This window comes from Pteropus alecto, unplaced genomic scaffold (genome assembly GCF_000325575.1).
Source record: "Pteropus alecto unplaced genomic scaffold, ASM32557v1 scaffold113, whole genome shotgun sequence".
Taxonomy (NCBI): Eukaryota; Metazoa; Chordata; class Mammalia; order Chiroptera; family Pteropodidae; genus Pteropus; species Pteropus alecto.
In genome coordinates this window covers 60575-75923 of record NW_006433949.1, presented here as the reverse complement: position 1 = coordinate 75923, position 15349 = coordinate 60575, and the positions used below count along the sequence as shown (strand labels likewise).

The 15349-nt window shown below is 33.3% G+C and overlaps 1 protein-coding gene and 2 pseudogenes across 3 annotated transcripts in view; 2 read left to right on the top strand and 1 right to left on the bottom strand.

Moving 5' to 3' along the window:
• TMEM116 (transmembrane protein 116) overlaps positions 1 to 15349 on the top strand; it is a 52414-nt gene that overhangs the window by 9318 nt on the left and 27747 nt on the right. For all 3 annotated transcript variants that reach the window (XM_015586799.2, XM_025044533.1, XM_015586798.2), the window contains exons 3-4: positions 375 to 438; positions 5886 to 6017. In XM_015586799.2, coding sequence (XP_015442285.1) covers positions 375 to 438; positions 5886 to 6017 — 196 coding nt within the window. The remainder of the gene's footprint in view (positions 1 to 374; positions 439 to 5885; positions 6018 to 15349) is intronic.
• Positions 158 to 258, top strand: LOC112477270 (annotated as a pseudogene).
• Positions 9655 to 9773, bottom strand: LOC112477274 (annotated as a pseudogene).

Genomic DNA, 15349 nt, shown 5'->3' with positions numbered 1-15349 from the left:
TTAGTTAGAGAGAAATGCTATTCTTTACCACATTGATATTTTCTGATTAATAAAATGTAACAACATTAATAATAACAACAACAACAAAAACAGATAGAGGAGGTAACACCTGAAAATTAAAGGACAGCTTGGTCAACAAGATTGCCTTGCAAAATCAATGTTTTGGTAGCACATATACTAAAAACTGGAATGATGCAGAGATTAGCGTGACCCCTGCACAAGGATGACACTCAAATTCATAAAGTATTCCATACTTTTAAAAAAACATGTGCAGTTTATATCAAGTATATATCAGTAAAGCTATAAAAAATAAAAGGCAAAAATGAAGGATTCTTAATTGTTCTGTTTTATTGATCATCTTTTATCTCTGTCAGTGTCATAGGTTCAAGTTCACTTATTGCCTATGCTGTTTTCCAGAATATACAGAAATCTCCAGAGGTGAGCAATCTGTTTTTGTGTTGGATTTGAACTTTTAATGACTTAGCCTTTGATATAATTAAGAGAGGTGTCACCTACAAATGATGGAATAATTCTATGAATTACTTGTACATTTGTCATTATTGAGATATTTTAGATACTGTCAGTAGGTCTTCCTTTTCTTCTTATTGATTTTTTAAACTATAACTTTGAATACTGAGAGATTGACTGCTAAATGTGGATTTTTCTGATATGCGTAAATTATTAAGGTTGAGGAAACAGTGTTGTTTGAAGCCTATATTCACTCTAAGCATGGTAAGGTCCTGCTTTGAGGTGAGTTTTCTAATGTTGCTATGTTGGTAAATTGCTAAGAAATAGTTCAAAGACTTTACTATACAAAAGGTACTTGTTTTGCTGTTCTGGCTGTCTAGGCAATTACAATTTAATGCTGAAAACAGAGCAAAAAAACATCCTATGTAAAACAACTCATACCAAAAAGATGATGTCAAAAACCTTCTTTTTATTGAGGTATAATTGACAAATAAAAATTGTACATATTTAAGATGTAAAAAAAACCCCAAAACCTTTTGCAATTCAGAGAGGACCAGGTGAAGTAATGAATGTGCTAGTTCAGAAAAGATTTTAAGAGAAATGTAACAACCGTTTCTCTAACCAGGCCAAGTGGCACAAAATTAGGTAAAACGTAGTTTAGGACACTTACGGGAAAACTTTTATATGTGGAAAATTTCATTGGGTTTTGGTGGGCTCACTTTAAAAATAAAAATAGCTCTGTATGTTGAACACTTACTGTGTTCCAACTATGCTGAGTGCTTTATGTACTTTATCTTGTTAGTCCTCATCATCACTCTCCTATGAGGGCAGTATTAGCCCTATCTCGCAGATGACGAAATCGATGCTTAAAGTCATGAGATTAACTTGTTCAAGTTACACAGTAAGTAGCAGAGCAGGGATTTTCAAGAGTCCAGCTCTTAACTACAATCCCCTTCAAATTAAACCAATTTTTACTATTTACTATATTCTAGACACATGTACTCAGTGTTTTAAATACATTTTTCATTTAATCCTTAAAACAATATTCTGAGGTAGATACTATAGATGAGGAAATGTAATCTTAATAAAGTTGAGGGACTTTCCTTAGGACTTACAGCTAGTGTTAGAGCTAGAATTTGAGTGCAGACTTATCTTGTTCCAAAGCCTCTCCCCCCATACACTTTTTAAACCACTGAAATATGCTGCCTACTGAAAAGAGAATTTTGTATTTTGTAGAATGTGACTATGTAAATAGAACTAGAAAGTAGAAATCTCCATACTGTATCATCATTGCCTGCCAAAGTTCTGTTAGGCCACACAGCTTCCTGTGATTCAGATTGCCCTAATGTTTGTTTCCTTTGTTGCAGTTTGAGCTCAGATGTGATTAAGTTAATAAAGTATAAATTGCATAGTGGAGAGAGCTAAGCAGAGATTCTCAGTCTCAACACGGTTGACCTTTTGGGCTAGATCGTAATTTGGTATGGGGAGCTGTCCTGTGCATTAGAGTGTTTAGTTGACTTTACCCACTAGATGCTTGTAGCAACATCCCCACCCCCACCCCTGGCCCAACTGTGACAGCCAAAAATATATTCAAATATTGTCAGATGTCTCCTGGAAGAGGAATAATTGCTCCTGGTTGAGAACCACTGTTCTGAGGTGACCTCTGGCATGACAGTAGGTTAGAGCTTTGTAAAGATGTGGGGTCAAGTTTGACTTAGGATGTGACCTTTAATTTCTCTGGCTTCAGTTCTCACACCTTTCATATAACCAGAGCCTAAAGGACCGCAGCAATCACTGGTTCAGCGGTTGCCATACATTCTGTTTTCTTAGCCTAGGAAAGATCCAATTTTTTCAGGTTAAAAATGTCAGCTATACTTTGCTATTTTCCTTTATTTCTTCATCAAAGAACATTTTTAACAGCAAAAACACATAGAAGGCATAATTTAAAAAAAACAAAAATACTCTATTAAGTTAAAAATAATTATAGTAAATTTGAAAAATCCATGGTGAATCTTTGAGGGGATTAGCTACTTAGAAAGTGACTCAAAGACAACCAGAAGAGAGAAGAAAGTGGCTTAGGCTGGTCAATGCTGGGGGTGGGAGTGAGGGCAAAAAACAACTGTAGGCAGATATACTTTACTGCATTGTGCAACTTCATTTCCTCATAAAGGTCACTTTTGATATTCTTTGTAACTTGATTTCATTTGAACAGAGGTATTGGAAAGCAAGGTTTTAGAAGAGTATTAGTATGAGTTGTTTTAGATCTCACCAGGATAGACCTGGACCCAGAACCTCCTTGAGAAAGGCTTTCACGCAGTACATCCACACCCTCCATTCTGCTCTTGATTTAAATTAGCCAAGTACAAGAGAGAGAATGTGTGTGTGGGCGGGGAGGAGGGGTTTCCAGAGTTTTTGCTTTCATATTTAGAGACTGTGTCTTATGCTTTTTTGTGTCTTCCTTATTCCCAAGCACTGCGCTATTTTCCATGGACTATATCATACATTTCTTTGTATTACCTTCACCATAGTATCTTATTAAACATAGATAGGTGTGAGATCTTTCTTGATTTCAGTAATAGGTGCTCAGTTCATTTTTGTTGCGTAAATTGATTGATTTTTATCTCCTTTTACTAGAACTCATGATTTTACAACCATGAGAGAAAGTATGTAAACCTCTTTTTATTCTTTTTCCCTGACAAAGACTTTAAGTGTGCTTTAGTGGTCAACTGTTCCCTATATATAAGGCTATTTCTTGCATTAATGACCATAATTATGTTCTTGCTCACAAAAGCCACTTGACTGACTTTCTTCTCCAGGGTTTATTTTGTATTGTTTTAATATTTTACCCGTTAACAGTTATAAACTTGTGGTAGGTCATAGGTTAGTTGAATCTGTGAATGTGCCATCCAGCTGTCATTTTAGCAGGTTTACCCAGAGCAAAGGCTATATATAGTAAAGATAATACTATTTGATATTTATTAAATGCAGTTTAAAATGTTAATTCACTTGATTTTGTTTCGGTAGCCAAGGCAACTTGATCATTTACACCTGTTAGCAAGGTATTAGCATCTTAACTTTCCTTTCATTTAGAAGAAAGATTTGAGAAAAATTCCCATTTGTACAAGTGAGATTAGTTTTAATATTAGGTAGTATCTGAAGATAACTTAAATTTTTTAAAATTTACTTTTTCTTGTGAGATATGTCAGACATGGATTAGAATGCATAATACATGTATGTATTTATTGTTTAAAGAATGATTATATGATTATAAACAAACACTAGGGACAAGAAATAGAAATCGCCTGTACCCTCAAGCATGCCTGCTAATGTTCCTTCCCAATCACAGTTCTCCCCCTCACCTCTAGAGATAACCACTATCCAGAGTTTTGTAATAATCATTTATTTACTTTTATATACATTTTTACCAGTAATGTACATATCTCTAAACACTTGAGTGTTTCTTGCTTTTGAACTTAACATAAATGGAATAATAATGTATTTTTTGTATGTATTGTTTTGTGATTTACTTTTTTTCCTCAATATTATTTGTGAGATTTATCCATGTTGTTGTTTATAGCTCTGGTTCATTTCATTTTCATTGATGTTTAGCATTCTGTATTATGAACATACCACAATATATCTGTGCTGCTATAAACAATCTTGTACATGTTTTCTGGTGTACACATGCAAAAATTTCTTGAATGTATTTTTCTAATAACAGAATTGTTATCGGATATGCATATCTCATAGATAATGCCAAACTTTTCTAAATGATTGTGCCAGCAGTGTATGAAAGGTCCCATTGCTTCATATTCCTATTAATACTTGATATTGTCAGACTTTAAAAATTTTTGTCATGAGTGCATAATTTTTTTCTCATTGTGGTTTTAATTTTCATTTCCTTAATTATTGATAAAGTCAGGCATATTTTCATGGATTTATGTCCATTTGGATTTCCTCCTTTCTTAAATATCTGTTCAAATCTTTTGCCCATTTTTTCCATTGGGTTTTCTTATTGCTTTGTAATTTTTTTGTTTGTTTTTAATATTGTTTGCATATTGGTCTTCTGTCAGTTACATGTACTACAAATATCGTCTCCCACTTTGTGGCATGTCTTTTCACATTCTTTATGGCATATTTTGACACATACATTTTTCATTTTAATGTAGTCAAAATTTTCATTATTTCTTTTAGAGCTTTTTTTTGTTTTGTTTAGGAACACTTTGCCTACTCAGAAGTTGAAGACATTTCGGTGTTTCAACTAGTTGGAACCTCAGAAGTTGAAGACATTTCGGTGTTTCAACTAGTTGGAACTGATTTTTAAGTGAGAGGTAAAAACTAAGGTTCCAATTTTATTTTTATCCATGTAGATACCCAGTTGTTCTAGCATCATATTTTGGAAAGACTATCTTTTTCTATTGATCCAAAAAGCCACCTATATTATATATCAAAAGTTTATATGTATGCTTGGATTTGTTTTGGGTTCTTTATTCTGTTCCATTGATTTGTTTCTCCATCCCTAAGCTTAGTACCACAGTATCTACACTACAGCTTTATATTAAGCTTCTATATATGTAGGATAAGTCTTCTTTATTTTTTTCCTTCAAGTATCTTGCCTGATATTTCTTCAAGAGGTTATCTTGATATTATAATTGAGATTGCATAAATAGGGAAACTTATAAGATGAATAAGGTCAGAAGACCTAATGTATAACATAGTGACTATGTATACCATGATAACATGATAACACTGTATTGTATAATTCAAATTTGCTGAGAGTAAGACTTAAATGTTCTTACTCCCCCAACTCCCCGCAAAAGGTAAATATGTGAGGAGATGGGTGTCTTAATTAATTCAGGGGAAATCCTTTTACAATGTATATGTCTATCAAATCATAATGTTGTGCACTTTAAATATCTCATAATTTTATTTGTCAGTTATACCTCAACAAAGAAAAAAAAGAAATATGCACATTAAATTATATTAAGATTAAAAAAAACTGTTTTCATTTTCTTTGGGTCCTCAACCATATCCCTAAACGTTCCACTGATGTCCTCTTGTTAGAAGCTGTTGGCTGTGTAACTAGAACACTTTCAATTTTTTATTTGTGGTATATCTCCATCACAAAATTTATCATCTGTCCATTTTTTATTTGACCCTATATCTGAAGAAGGAGTGTCTCTGTGAGGAAGAAGTTCCAATGCTAATCCATCTGTAAGCACTCTGATTCCAGGACACTTGGGATAGTTGTGATTACAGATTCCTTCCTACCTGGTATATTTCTTTACATTCCTCACAGTCGACCAGTGGCAGAGGCCCCAGAAAAATGATGTCCAGTTTTCTACTAGAAAGGTAAAATATAAAAATAATTCGTTATTAACATCATTTCTGAAATGAGGCCTTTGTTGCATTGACAGATAAAGCCACTCTTTTATCTGAGCTTCTCTGACCTCCTCCTGGGGATATGCTGTCTCATTGAGGTACTTCTCTATGGAACTTCAGCAGCCAATAAGGACATAATCTGCTATAACCTGCAAGCAATTGGTCAGGTGAGTACTACTAGATTGTAACTGCAAAAATGCACACTCAGATAAATAGGAAGCAAAGATAAAGTGGGACCCTTTTGTTTATTGTTATACTTTGAAACAAAAGCTTTGTTTTTCCATACTAAAAGAGACTACATGTTTATTATAGAAATTTGGAAAATTCAGAGAACCAAAAGGATAATTAAAATCACCCAGATATACTGTCTTCACTATTTCATATATATTATGTATCTGTATATTTATATGTTTTATATTATTTAAAATGCATATACTCACAGGGAATTATAATAATGCATTAATACTTTTATAATCTGCTTTATTATTCAACATATCATGACCATATTTCCATGTAATGAAATATTCTTCTATAACAGCTTTTGAAATTACTACATGGTTTTTTATTGTAGACATGTAGATATTGGCTTTTGGAAATACTACGGATGATCGTATATGGTTTATATATCATTCATAGATTTTATCAATGGATTAACACACACAGTGCCATCAGTGTATATAATGTTCTTTTATATTTTCTGAGACTTCGAATGTGAAAAAAGTAGAGATTAAAATTCAGTCTGTATTCACTGCTAGATGTTTCCTCTGGGATTTGTTGCTAGAGGGGAAATTTCTTTCAATTTAGTAGGAAAATAATATGTAATTGGTGGTATGAAATCCATGTGCTAATGTGTTACCTATCTCATATGAATTAGAATTTCTTAGAAACATATTTTACTCAATCCTGCTAATAACCTCATAAATTAAGTGGAGTTAAGCCTGTATTATTTTATCAGATAAGGGAATGATATTATGGTCTTAGAGATAAGAAAAGTCTACATTAGAATCCTGGACCTGATTAACTTTGTAAACTTAAGCAAGTACTTAATCTTTCTGAATTTCTGTCTTCTAATCTATAAAATGGTCATTAAAAACATTTTCCTTGTGCTAGGCATAGTTATGATTAAGATCACTTTATTTTTTTATAACTTAATTAAGCTATACATACAATAAACTTTGTATATATAAAGTATATAATTTGATCATTTTTTACATATGTATACACGCCCATGAATTCATCACCACAATCAAGATAAACATTCCTATTTTTATCACCCCCCCAAATCATTTCAAATATATTTTCTTTTGCTTCATAGACCACATAAATTATAATAGTTGTTTTTTAAAATATTTATTGACTGTTTCCAATATCTGCCTCATGTCTAAGTTGGTGTTTGTTGATTGTTTGCTCCCATGAGAATGGGTGACATTTTTTTGATCTGTGTATGTCAGGTAAAACAGGATTTCATCTTAGACATTGTGAATACTATGTTGCATAGACTCTGGGTCCTTTTATAATCTCTGGAGAATGCTAGTGTTTTTATTTAGCAGGCCATCAACCTAATCAGGTTTAGAATGTGCATTTGTCTAATCATCTTTAGGTGGAGTTTCAAATAGTCAGCTTCTCTAAACCTTGCTTGTGCTGGTTTAGGACTGCAGTGTGCATTCATGGTGCAGGGGTTAGGCCGAGACTCGCATGGAATTATACCAGAATTAGAGAATCCTCTTTTCTGGCTCTGTCACTTTTGGGATTCCACCTCCTGCCACTTTCCTGCCTGAAGGTGGCCCCTCTCTGGTCTCTGTGGCCTAAAAGATGGATTTCTATTAGAGTTTTAGGTGCCTTCATTCAGCAGTATCATGATTAGTGTACACACTTGAGGCAAAGCTGTGGGAGAGAACGAGAAAAAAATGTTTGAGAAACTCACTTCAGTGCAGTCACTTCTCCACGTTTGACTCTCTTCCACAATCAACCTACTTTTTTTTACTTTTTAGTCTTCAAGTAGTTGATTTTTATATTTTCCCCAGAGTTTTTGTTCATAATCAGTGGGAGAGATAGGCTGTAGAGACCTTAAACACACTAGCGTATTTAGTTAGTTTTATTTTTTAATCCTAAAATATATACAACATATAATTTATATTTTATCAATTTTTTTTTAAATTTTGGTAAAAAATCATATAACAAATATTTATCATCTTAACCATTTTTAAGTGTACAGTTCAGTGGCATGAAGTATATTCACATGCTTGACCAGGTCAGGACAACAGTCTGCTCTAAGAAACAGCATGTAGTGGGAGACAGGGCAGGGGTGCCAATTTACCTCTATTACCTCTATTCAGCTCCATAAAGTTTTATCATGCCACAGTGAAACTCTGTATCTATTAAACAATAACTCTCCATATCTCCCACCTCCCAACCCCTGGTAACCACCATTCTACTTTCTGTCTCTATGAATTTGACTACTCTAGGTACTTTATATCAGTGGAATCATATATTATTAGAACACACAGACCCAAGGAAAAATCTCTGAGACCGAAAATCTGTCCGTAAGTAGCAGGCAGGATAAGAAGGAAGAGGCAGGCCACTCCAGTCTGGAAATTAATAGAGTTGATTAAGGGAAACTTATGTATGGGGCACACATTGAGTGGCTAAAAGACAAAATGGATATCCTTCTAGCAGCTTGGCAGGTGCCAAAGAATTATATTGGGTAAAAGGGTAAATAAATCACGGGTACTAGTATGTGAATGGCACCAGGTATGGGAAATTACATGCTTGACCAGGTCAGGACAACAGTCTGCTCTAAGAAACAGCATGTAGTGGGAGACAGGGCAGGGGTGCCAATTTACATCAGAAAGAACATCGATTATGATCAAACAGTCTCTATGAGGGAATTGTGGTAAGTAGTCTCAGCGGTTATGTCATGGAAAAGCCTCTCCACGTCATTCAGTAGTTGTCCTTTTGCATCTAGCTTATTTCACTTAGCTTAATGTCTTCAAGGTTCATCCATATTGTAGCACATGTCAGAATTTCATTTCTTTAGAAGGCTAAATAGTATTCAGTGGCATGGATATACCACATTTTATCGATTGATTCATCCATTGATGGACACTTGAGTTTCTTCCATCCTTGGCTGTGGTGGATAATGCTGATATGAACATGTGTATACAAATACCTTTATTAGTCCCTGCTTTCAGTACTTTCATCTGTATATCTAGAAGTGGATTGCTGGAGCAAATGAAAATTCTGTGTTTAATATTTTGAAGAGCCACTGTATTGTTTCCATAGCAGTTACATCATTTTACAATTCCACTGTGTAAGGGTTCCAATTATTCACATTTGCGCCAACACGTGTTGTTTTCTGGGGCTTTTTGTTTTTCGGGTTTTTTTTTTTTTTTTTTGATAATTTATATCCTAATGGGTGTAAAGTGGTACTCGTTGTAGTTTTGACTTAAATTTTCCTATGATTAGTGATGCTAAATATTTTTACATGTCCTGATTGGCCATTTGTATATCTTTTTTGGAGAAATGTCTATTGAAATTCTTTTCCCATTTTTTGAAAATGGATTTTCGTTTTTCATTGTTGATTTATAGGAGTTCTTTATATATTCTGAATATTAATCCATTATCAGATATATGATTTGCAAATATTTTCTCCCATGCTCTTGTAGATTGCCTTTTCACTGTGTTGATTATGTACTTTGATGCACAAAAATGTTTAATTTTTTTTTTAGGCAAGGCAACCCTTGGTTGACCTCACAGATTGCAAGGACCTTGTCAGCTTACAATCCCTTATTTTTTTATTTTTTATGTCTACAGCACCTGGTCTTCCTAGGTGGTCTCCCATCCAAGTACTAACCAGGCCTGACCCTGCTTAGCTTCCAAGATCAGACAGGATCGGGCTTGTTCAGGGTGGCATGGCCGTAGACCAAAAGTGTTTAATTTTCATGTAGCCCAATTTATTATTTCTTTTGTTCCCTGTACTTTTAATGTCATATTCAAGAAATCATTGCTAAGCCTAAAGTACTAAAGTAATGCAGCTTCTCCCCTATGTTTTCTTCTTTTAGGTTTAGATTTTAGGTTTCGATTTTTGACCTATTTCGAGTTAATTTTTGTATATGGTATAAAGTAAGGGTCTAACTTCATTCATGTACATATAGATATCTAGTTTTTCCAGTACAATTTATTGAAAAGACTGTCATTTTCCCATTGAATGTCATTATTGCTTAAAATATCACTAAAGAATATGGTAGTTTTCTACAGGGTTGCTATAGAATATAGTTCCTAATTAACAATGAGGTGGAATAGAACTGCCATTGTCCCTCAAAATTCTAAATCCTGTGGCTTAAAAATAACACCTGTATAAAAATTGCTTCTTGTCTGGTTTTTCTTTTTCTTTCTCTTTTGAATTAAGAAAATTGAGTAGATAGGTATCTTTGATAACTTGGAGAAGATTTTAAATGATTAAGCTGTGTTTGAAATGATTTAAAAATTGAATAAAAAACAGTATTGATGGGAAATCAAATTATTATAAACATTCTACAGTACCCTGAGATTGTATGTATTTCTTGGCCCAATTGTCACATTCCTGGAAATTCTCATCTAAAGAGATACCACAGAAAGTTATCTCAAAGTTATACACTGGAAAATGTTTATCTTAATCTTATTTATAATGGCTATAAATTTTAAACAACTTAATGTTAACTGATGACATATATATAGTACATTTATACTATATTAAATATTAAGTAAATTATAGTATGTAGAATATAAGGTAGTCATTAAAATTAATGATGTAAAACTTTATTTACACAAAAAGATGAATGTCCATCTGTAAAACAAAATCTGTGATCAAATACATATCAATAAATACACATTTAGACTCAGTTAAATATAGGTGCTGATTTTTATGTTTTTCATTATATTTCTCTATATTGGTAATTTTGTCAAAAGGGCATATATTATTTTTAATAAATAATTATTGAATTAATTTTATGATTCTTTTAAAATTTCATGACAGATTCTCTTATGGGAAGAAAATCTAAAAAAAAAAGTAAAGGAAAAGCTTTTATTGATATAGTCAAAAATCAGCATACAAAAGTCAATTGTATTTCTATATATGAGAAATGAACAACCTGAAAATGAACATAAGAGAACAATTTCATTCATAATAGCATGGATACACAGTGTCATTTGACTATGTATGTGACAGTTTATTTCTGTGCTCTCTCTTCCAACCCATTAGGATTAGGTCTGTATGTCTGTCCATGTATACATTAAGGGTCTTTCCTTTGTACAGTTCTATGGATTTTGATAAATGCATAATGTCATATATCCACCATTGCAGTACCATCTGGTATGGTTTCTCTGCCCTAAAATTCCTCTTCACTTATTTATTTTTCTTCCCTTCTTTCTCATAACTCTGGTAACTGCTGACCTTTTTACTATTTCTATAGTTTTACCTTTTCCAGAATATTATGTAGTTGGAATCATACAGTATATAGTCTTTCCAGATTGGCTTCTTTCACTTAGTAATATGTATTTAAGGTTCCTGCGTGTCTTTTTGTGGCATGATCGCTTATTTTTAAAAATTAATTGTATGGATTTACCAGTTTTGTTCTTTTTTAAATCTGTTCACCAATTGAAGGACGTACTGCTTGGTATTTCCAGGTTTTGGCAGTTACAAATAAAGCTATTGTAAACATTTGTGTGCAAGTTTTGTGTGCACATAAGTTTTCAGCTCAATTGGGAAAATAACTTAAAGCATGATTGTTGGATTATAGAGTATGCCTGTGTCTTCCAAAGTACAGTCATGTTCCCTATAACAATGTTTTGGTCAACAAAGGACTGCATATGTGACAGTGGTCCCATAAGATTATCATGAAGCTGAGAAATTTTTATTGCCTAATGACATCGTAGTCTCTGACCTCGGATTTGCCAAGGATGAGGAGGTTGCAAAAATCAACAAGGCTGTGGTTGAGATGGTAAACAGCTTTAATCTGGTTATGGATGAGGATGACATTGAGGAGCTCCTAGAGATGACTTCTGAGGGAACTGACCAGTGAGAAGTTGTTGGAACCGGAACGGAAATGCATAGCTGAAGAAGAGGCAAGAAAAAAGGCACCTGCGGGAGAAGGAAAGGAAGAACTCCCAAGAAAATTCACAGTAGAGGGGTTAACAGAAGCTTTTGCAGATCTCAACAAGCTCCTTAAAAAGTTTGAAAACTTGGACCCCAACACTGAAAGGTTTTCATTAATAGAGAGGAATGTTCATGGTACATTATCTGCTAACAAGCAAATCTATGATGAAAAAAGAAACAAACCAAGCAAACCACCATGGATATATATTTTGAAAAGAGTGACACCTCTTGAAGGAGAGCCTCAGGCAGGTCCTTCAGGAGGTGTTCCAGAAGGCATTCTTATTAGAAAATGACAGTTCCATGTGTGTTATTGCCCCTGAAGACCTAGTGGGGCAAGATGTGGAGGTGGGAGACAGTGATATTGCTGATCCTGACCCTGTGTAGGCCTAGGGTAATGTGTGTGTTTGTGTCGTAGTTTTTAACAAAAAAGTTTAAAGCACAAAAAAGGTAAACATTTTAAAAATAGAAAAAAGCTAATAGAATAAAGATATGAAGAAAGAAAATGTTTTTGTACAGCTGTACAATGTATGTTTTAAGGTACGTTATTACAAGAGTTAAAAAGTTAAGAAAAATTAAAGTTTGTAAAGTAAAAATGTTTCAGTAAGCAAAGATTAGTTTATTATTGAAGAAAAAATATATTTTAATAAATTTAGTGTAGTCTAAGTATACAGTGTTTACAAAGTAGTCTCCAGTAGTGGACTTGAAATTCACATAACATGTAATTAACCATTTTCAAGTGAACCATACAGTGGCATTTAGTTCATCTACAAGGTTGTGCAAACATCAGTTCTGTGTGGTTCCAAAACATTTTTATGACCCAAAAAAGAAATTTCATATCCATTAAGCATGTACTCTTTCATCTCCCCTAGCCCTCTACCAGCCCCTGGAAACCACCAACATGCATCTGGCTTCTTTCTTCTGGATATTTCATATAAATGGAATCATAGAATATGTGACCTTTTGCATCTGGCTACTTTTACTTGCATAATATTTCCAAGGTTCATTCATGTTATAGTACATATCAGTACTTTATTTCTTTTTATGGCTGAATAATCTTTTATTGTATTTATATCACATTTTATTTATTCATTCATCTGTTGATGGACATGTGAGTTTTCACCTTTTAGCTAGTGTGAATAGTGTAGCTATGAACATTTGTGTACATGTATTTCTTTGAATACTTGTTTTCTAGTAAAGTCCAGCTTGTCAATTTTTTCTTTAATGGATCATGCATTTACTGTTGTCTCTGAAAACTCATCGCCAAACCAAAGGTCATCTATATTTTTTCCTGTCTTAGAGTTTTGTATTTTACATTTAGGTCCTATGTTTTATAGTTTTGTATTTTATATTTACAGTTATTTTTTGTGAAAGGTGTAGGTCTTCATCTTCCTATTTGTGTATATGATGTCTAATAGTTTCAGTATCATATATTGATAAGGCTGTGCTTTACTGAATTGCCTTTGCTTCTTTGTCAAAGATTAGTTGATTGTATGACTGTTAGCATGGTATATCTTTCTTAATCCCTTGATTTTTAATCTACTGTGACTTTATATTTAAAGTGGGTTTTTTTGATTAAGAATAGAATTACCATATGTCCCAGCAATCCCTCTTCTGGGTATCTACCCCCAAAATTTGAAAACATGTGTAAAAATGTATGTACCTGATGCTCATTGCAGCATTATTCACGGTGGCTAAGACATGGAAGTGCCCTTTGATAGATGATTGGATAAAGAAGAAGTGGTACATATAAACATGGGATATTATTCAGCTATGAGAAAATATGAAATACATGGATGGATCTTGAAATTATTATGATAAGCAAAATAAGTCAGACAAAAAAGTTGAGAACCATTTGATTTTATTCATATGTGGGCCATAAAACTGAAAACAACAAATGAACAAGACAAACAAACAAAACTCATAGAGACAACAGTTTAGTGGTTACCAGAGGGAAAGGGGCGTGGGGGTAGATAAGGATAAAGGGGATCAAATACGTGGCGACAGAAGGAAATTTAACTTTGAGTGGTGAACACACAATGTAATATACATATGACATATTATTGAATTGTACACTTGAAATCTAATTTTATTAACCAATGTAACTCCAATAAATTTAATAAAAATAAATAAATAAATGGGGTTATTTGAAACTCATAAGATACAGAGAACATTTTGAAGGTTGCCAAGATGGGAGGAGTATTTGGAGGAAAGGGTGAAAAAAGGAGAAGAGATTAAGAAGGACAAATTGGTAGTTATAAAATAGTCACGGAAATGTAAAGAATAGCATGAAGAATATATTTGATAACATTGTAATAACTATGTATGGTGTCAGATGGGTACTAGAGTTATCAGGGTGATCACATTATATAAATATCTAATCACTGTGTTGTACACCTGAAATTAATATAATATTGTATGTCAACTGTAATTGGAAAATTAAGAAATTATTTTTAAAATGGTTTTGTAGACAACATATAGTTGGGTCTTACCATTTTATCCACTGTGCCAGGCTCTGTCTTTTAAAAAAAATTTTATTGAGATGTAATTGACATGTTAGTTTCAGATGTACAATATAATGGTTCGATGTTTGTATACATTATGAAATGATGACCACAAGAAGTCTAGTTAACATTCATCATGATACATTGTTACAAATTTGTTTTTCTTAATGAGACCTTTTAAGATTTACTCTTAGTAACTTTCAAATATGCAATGCAGTTTTTAAAACTAGAGTCACCATGCTTTACATTACCTTCCAATGACTTATTTACCTTTTATTTTTATTTTTATTTTATAAATTAATTTTATTGGGGTAACATTGGTTAATACAATTATATAATTCTCAGGTGTACATTATCATTTGACATCTGTATATTCTAGTGTGTGTTTACCACCCAAAGTCCAGTTTCCTTCAGCTGCAATATATTTTATCCCCCTTACCCACTTCACCCTCCCCCTATCCCCATATATTTGACCCACTTTACCCCATCTACCTTCCCCCTCCACCCCACCTCCTACCCTTTGGTAACTACTAGTCTATAGTCCATGTCCATGAGTCTATGTTTGTCCTGTTCATTTGTTGCTTTTAGGTTTATATCCCACATGTAAGTGATATCGGGTGATTTTCAACTTTTTCTGTCTGGCTTATTTCGCTTAGCATGATTATCTTGAGGTCCATCCATGCTGTCACAAATGTCAGTATTTCATCTCTTCTTATGGCAGAGTAATATTCTATTGTATATATGTACCACAGCTTTATCCAATCATCTATTGTAGGAAACTTTGGCTGCTTCCATGTCCTGGCCACTGTGAATAATGCTGCTATGAACATCGGTGTGCAAATATCTTTTTGGATATGAGTTTTCA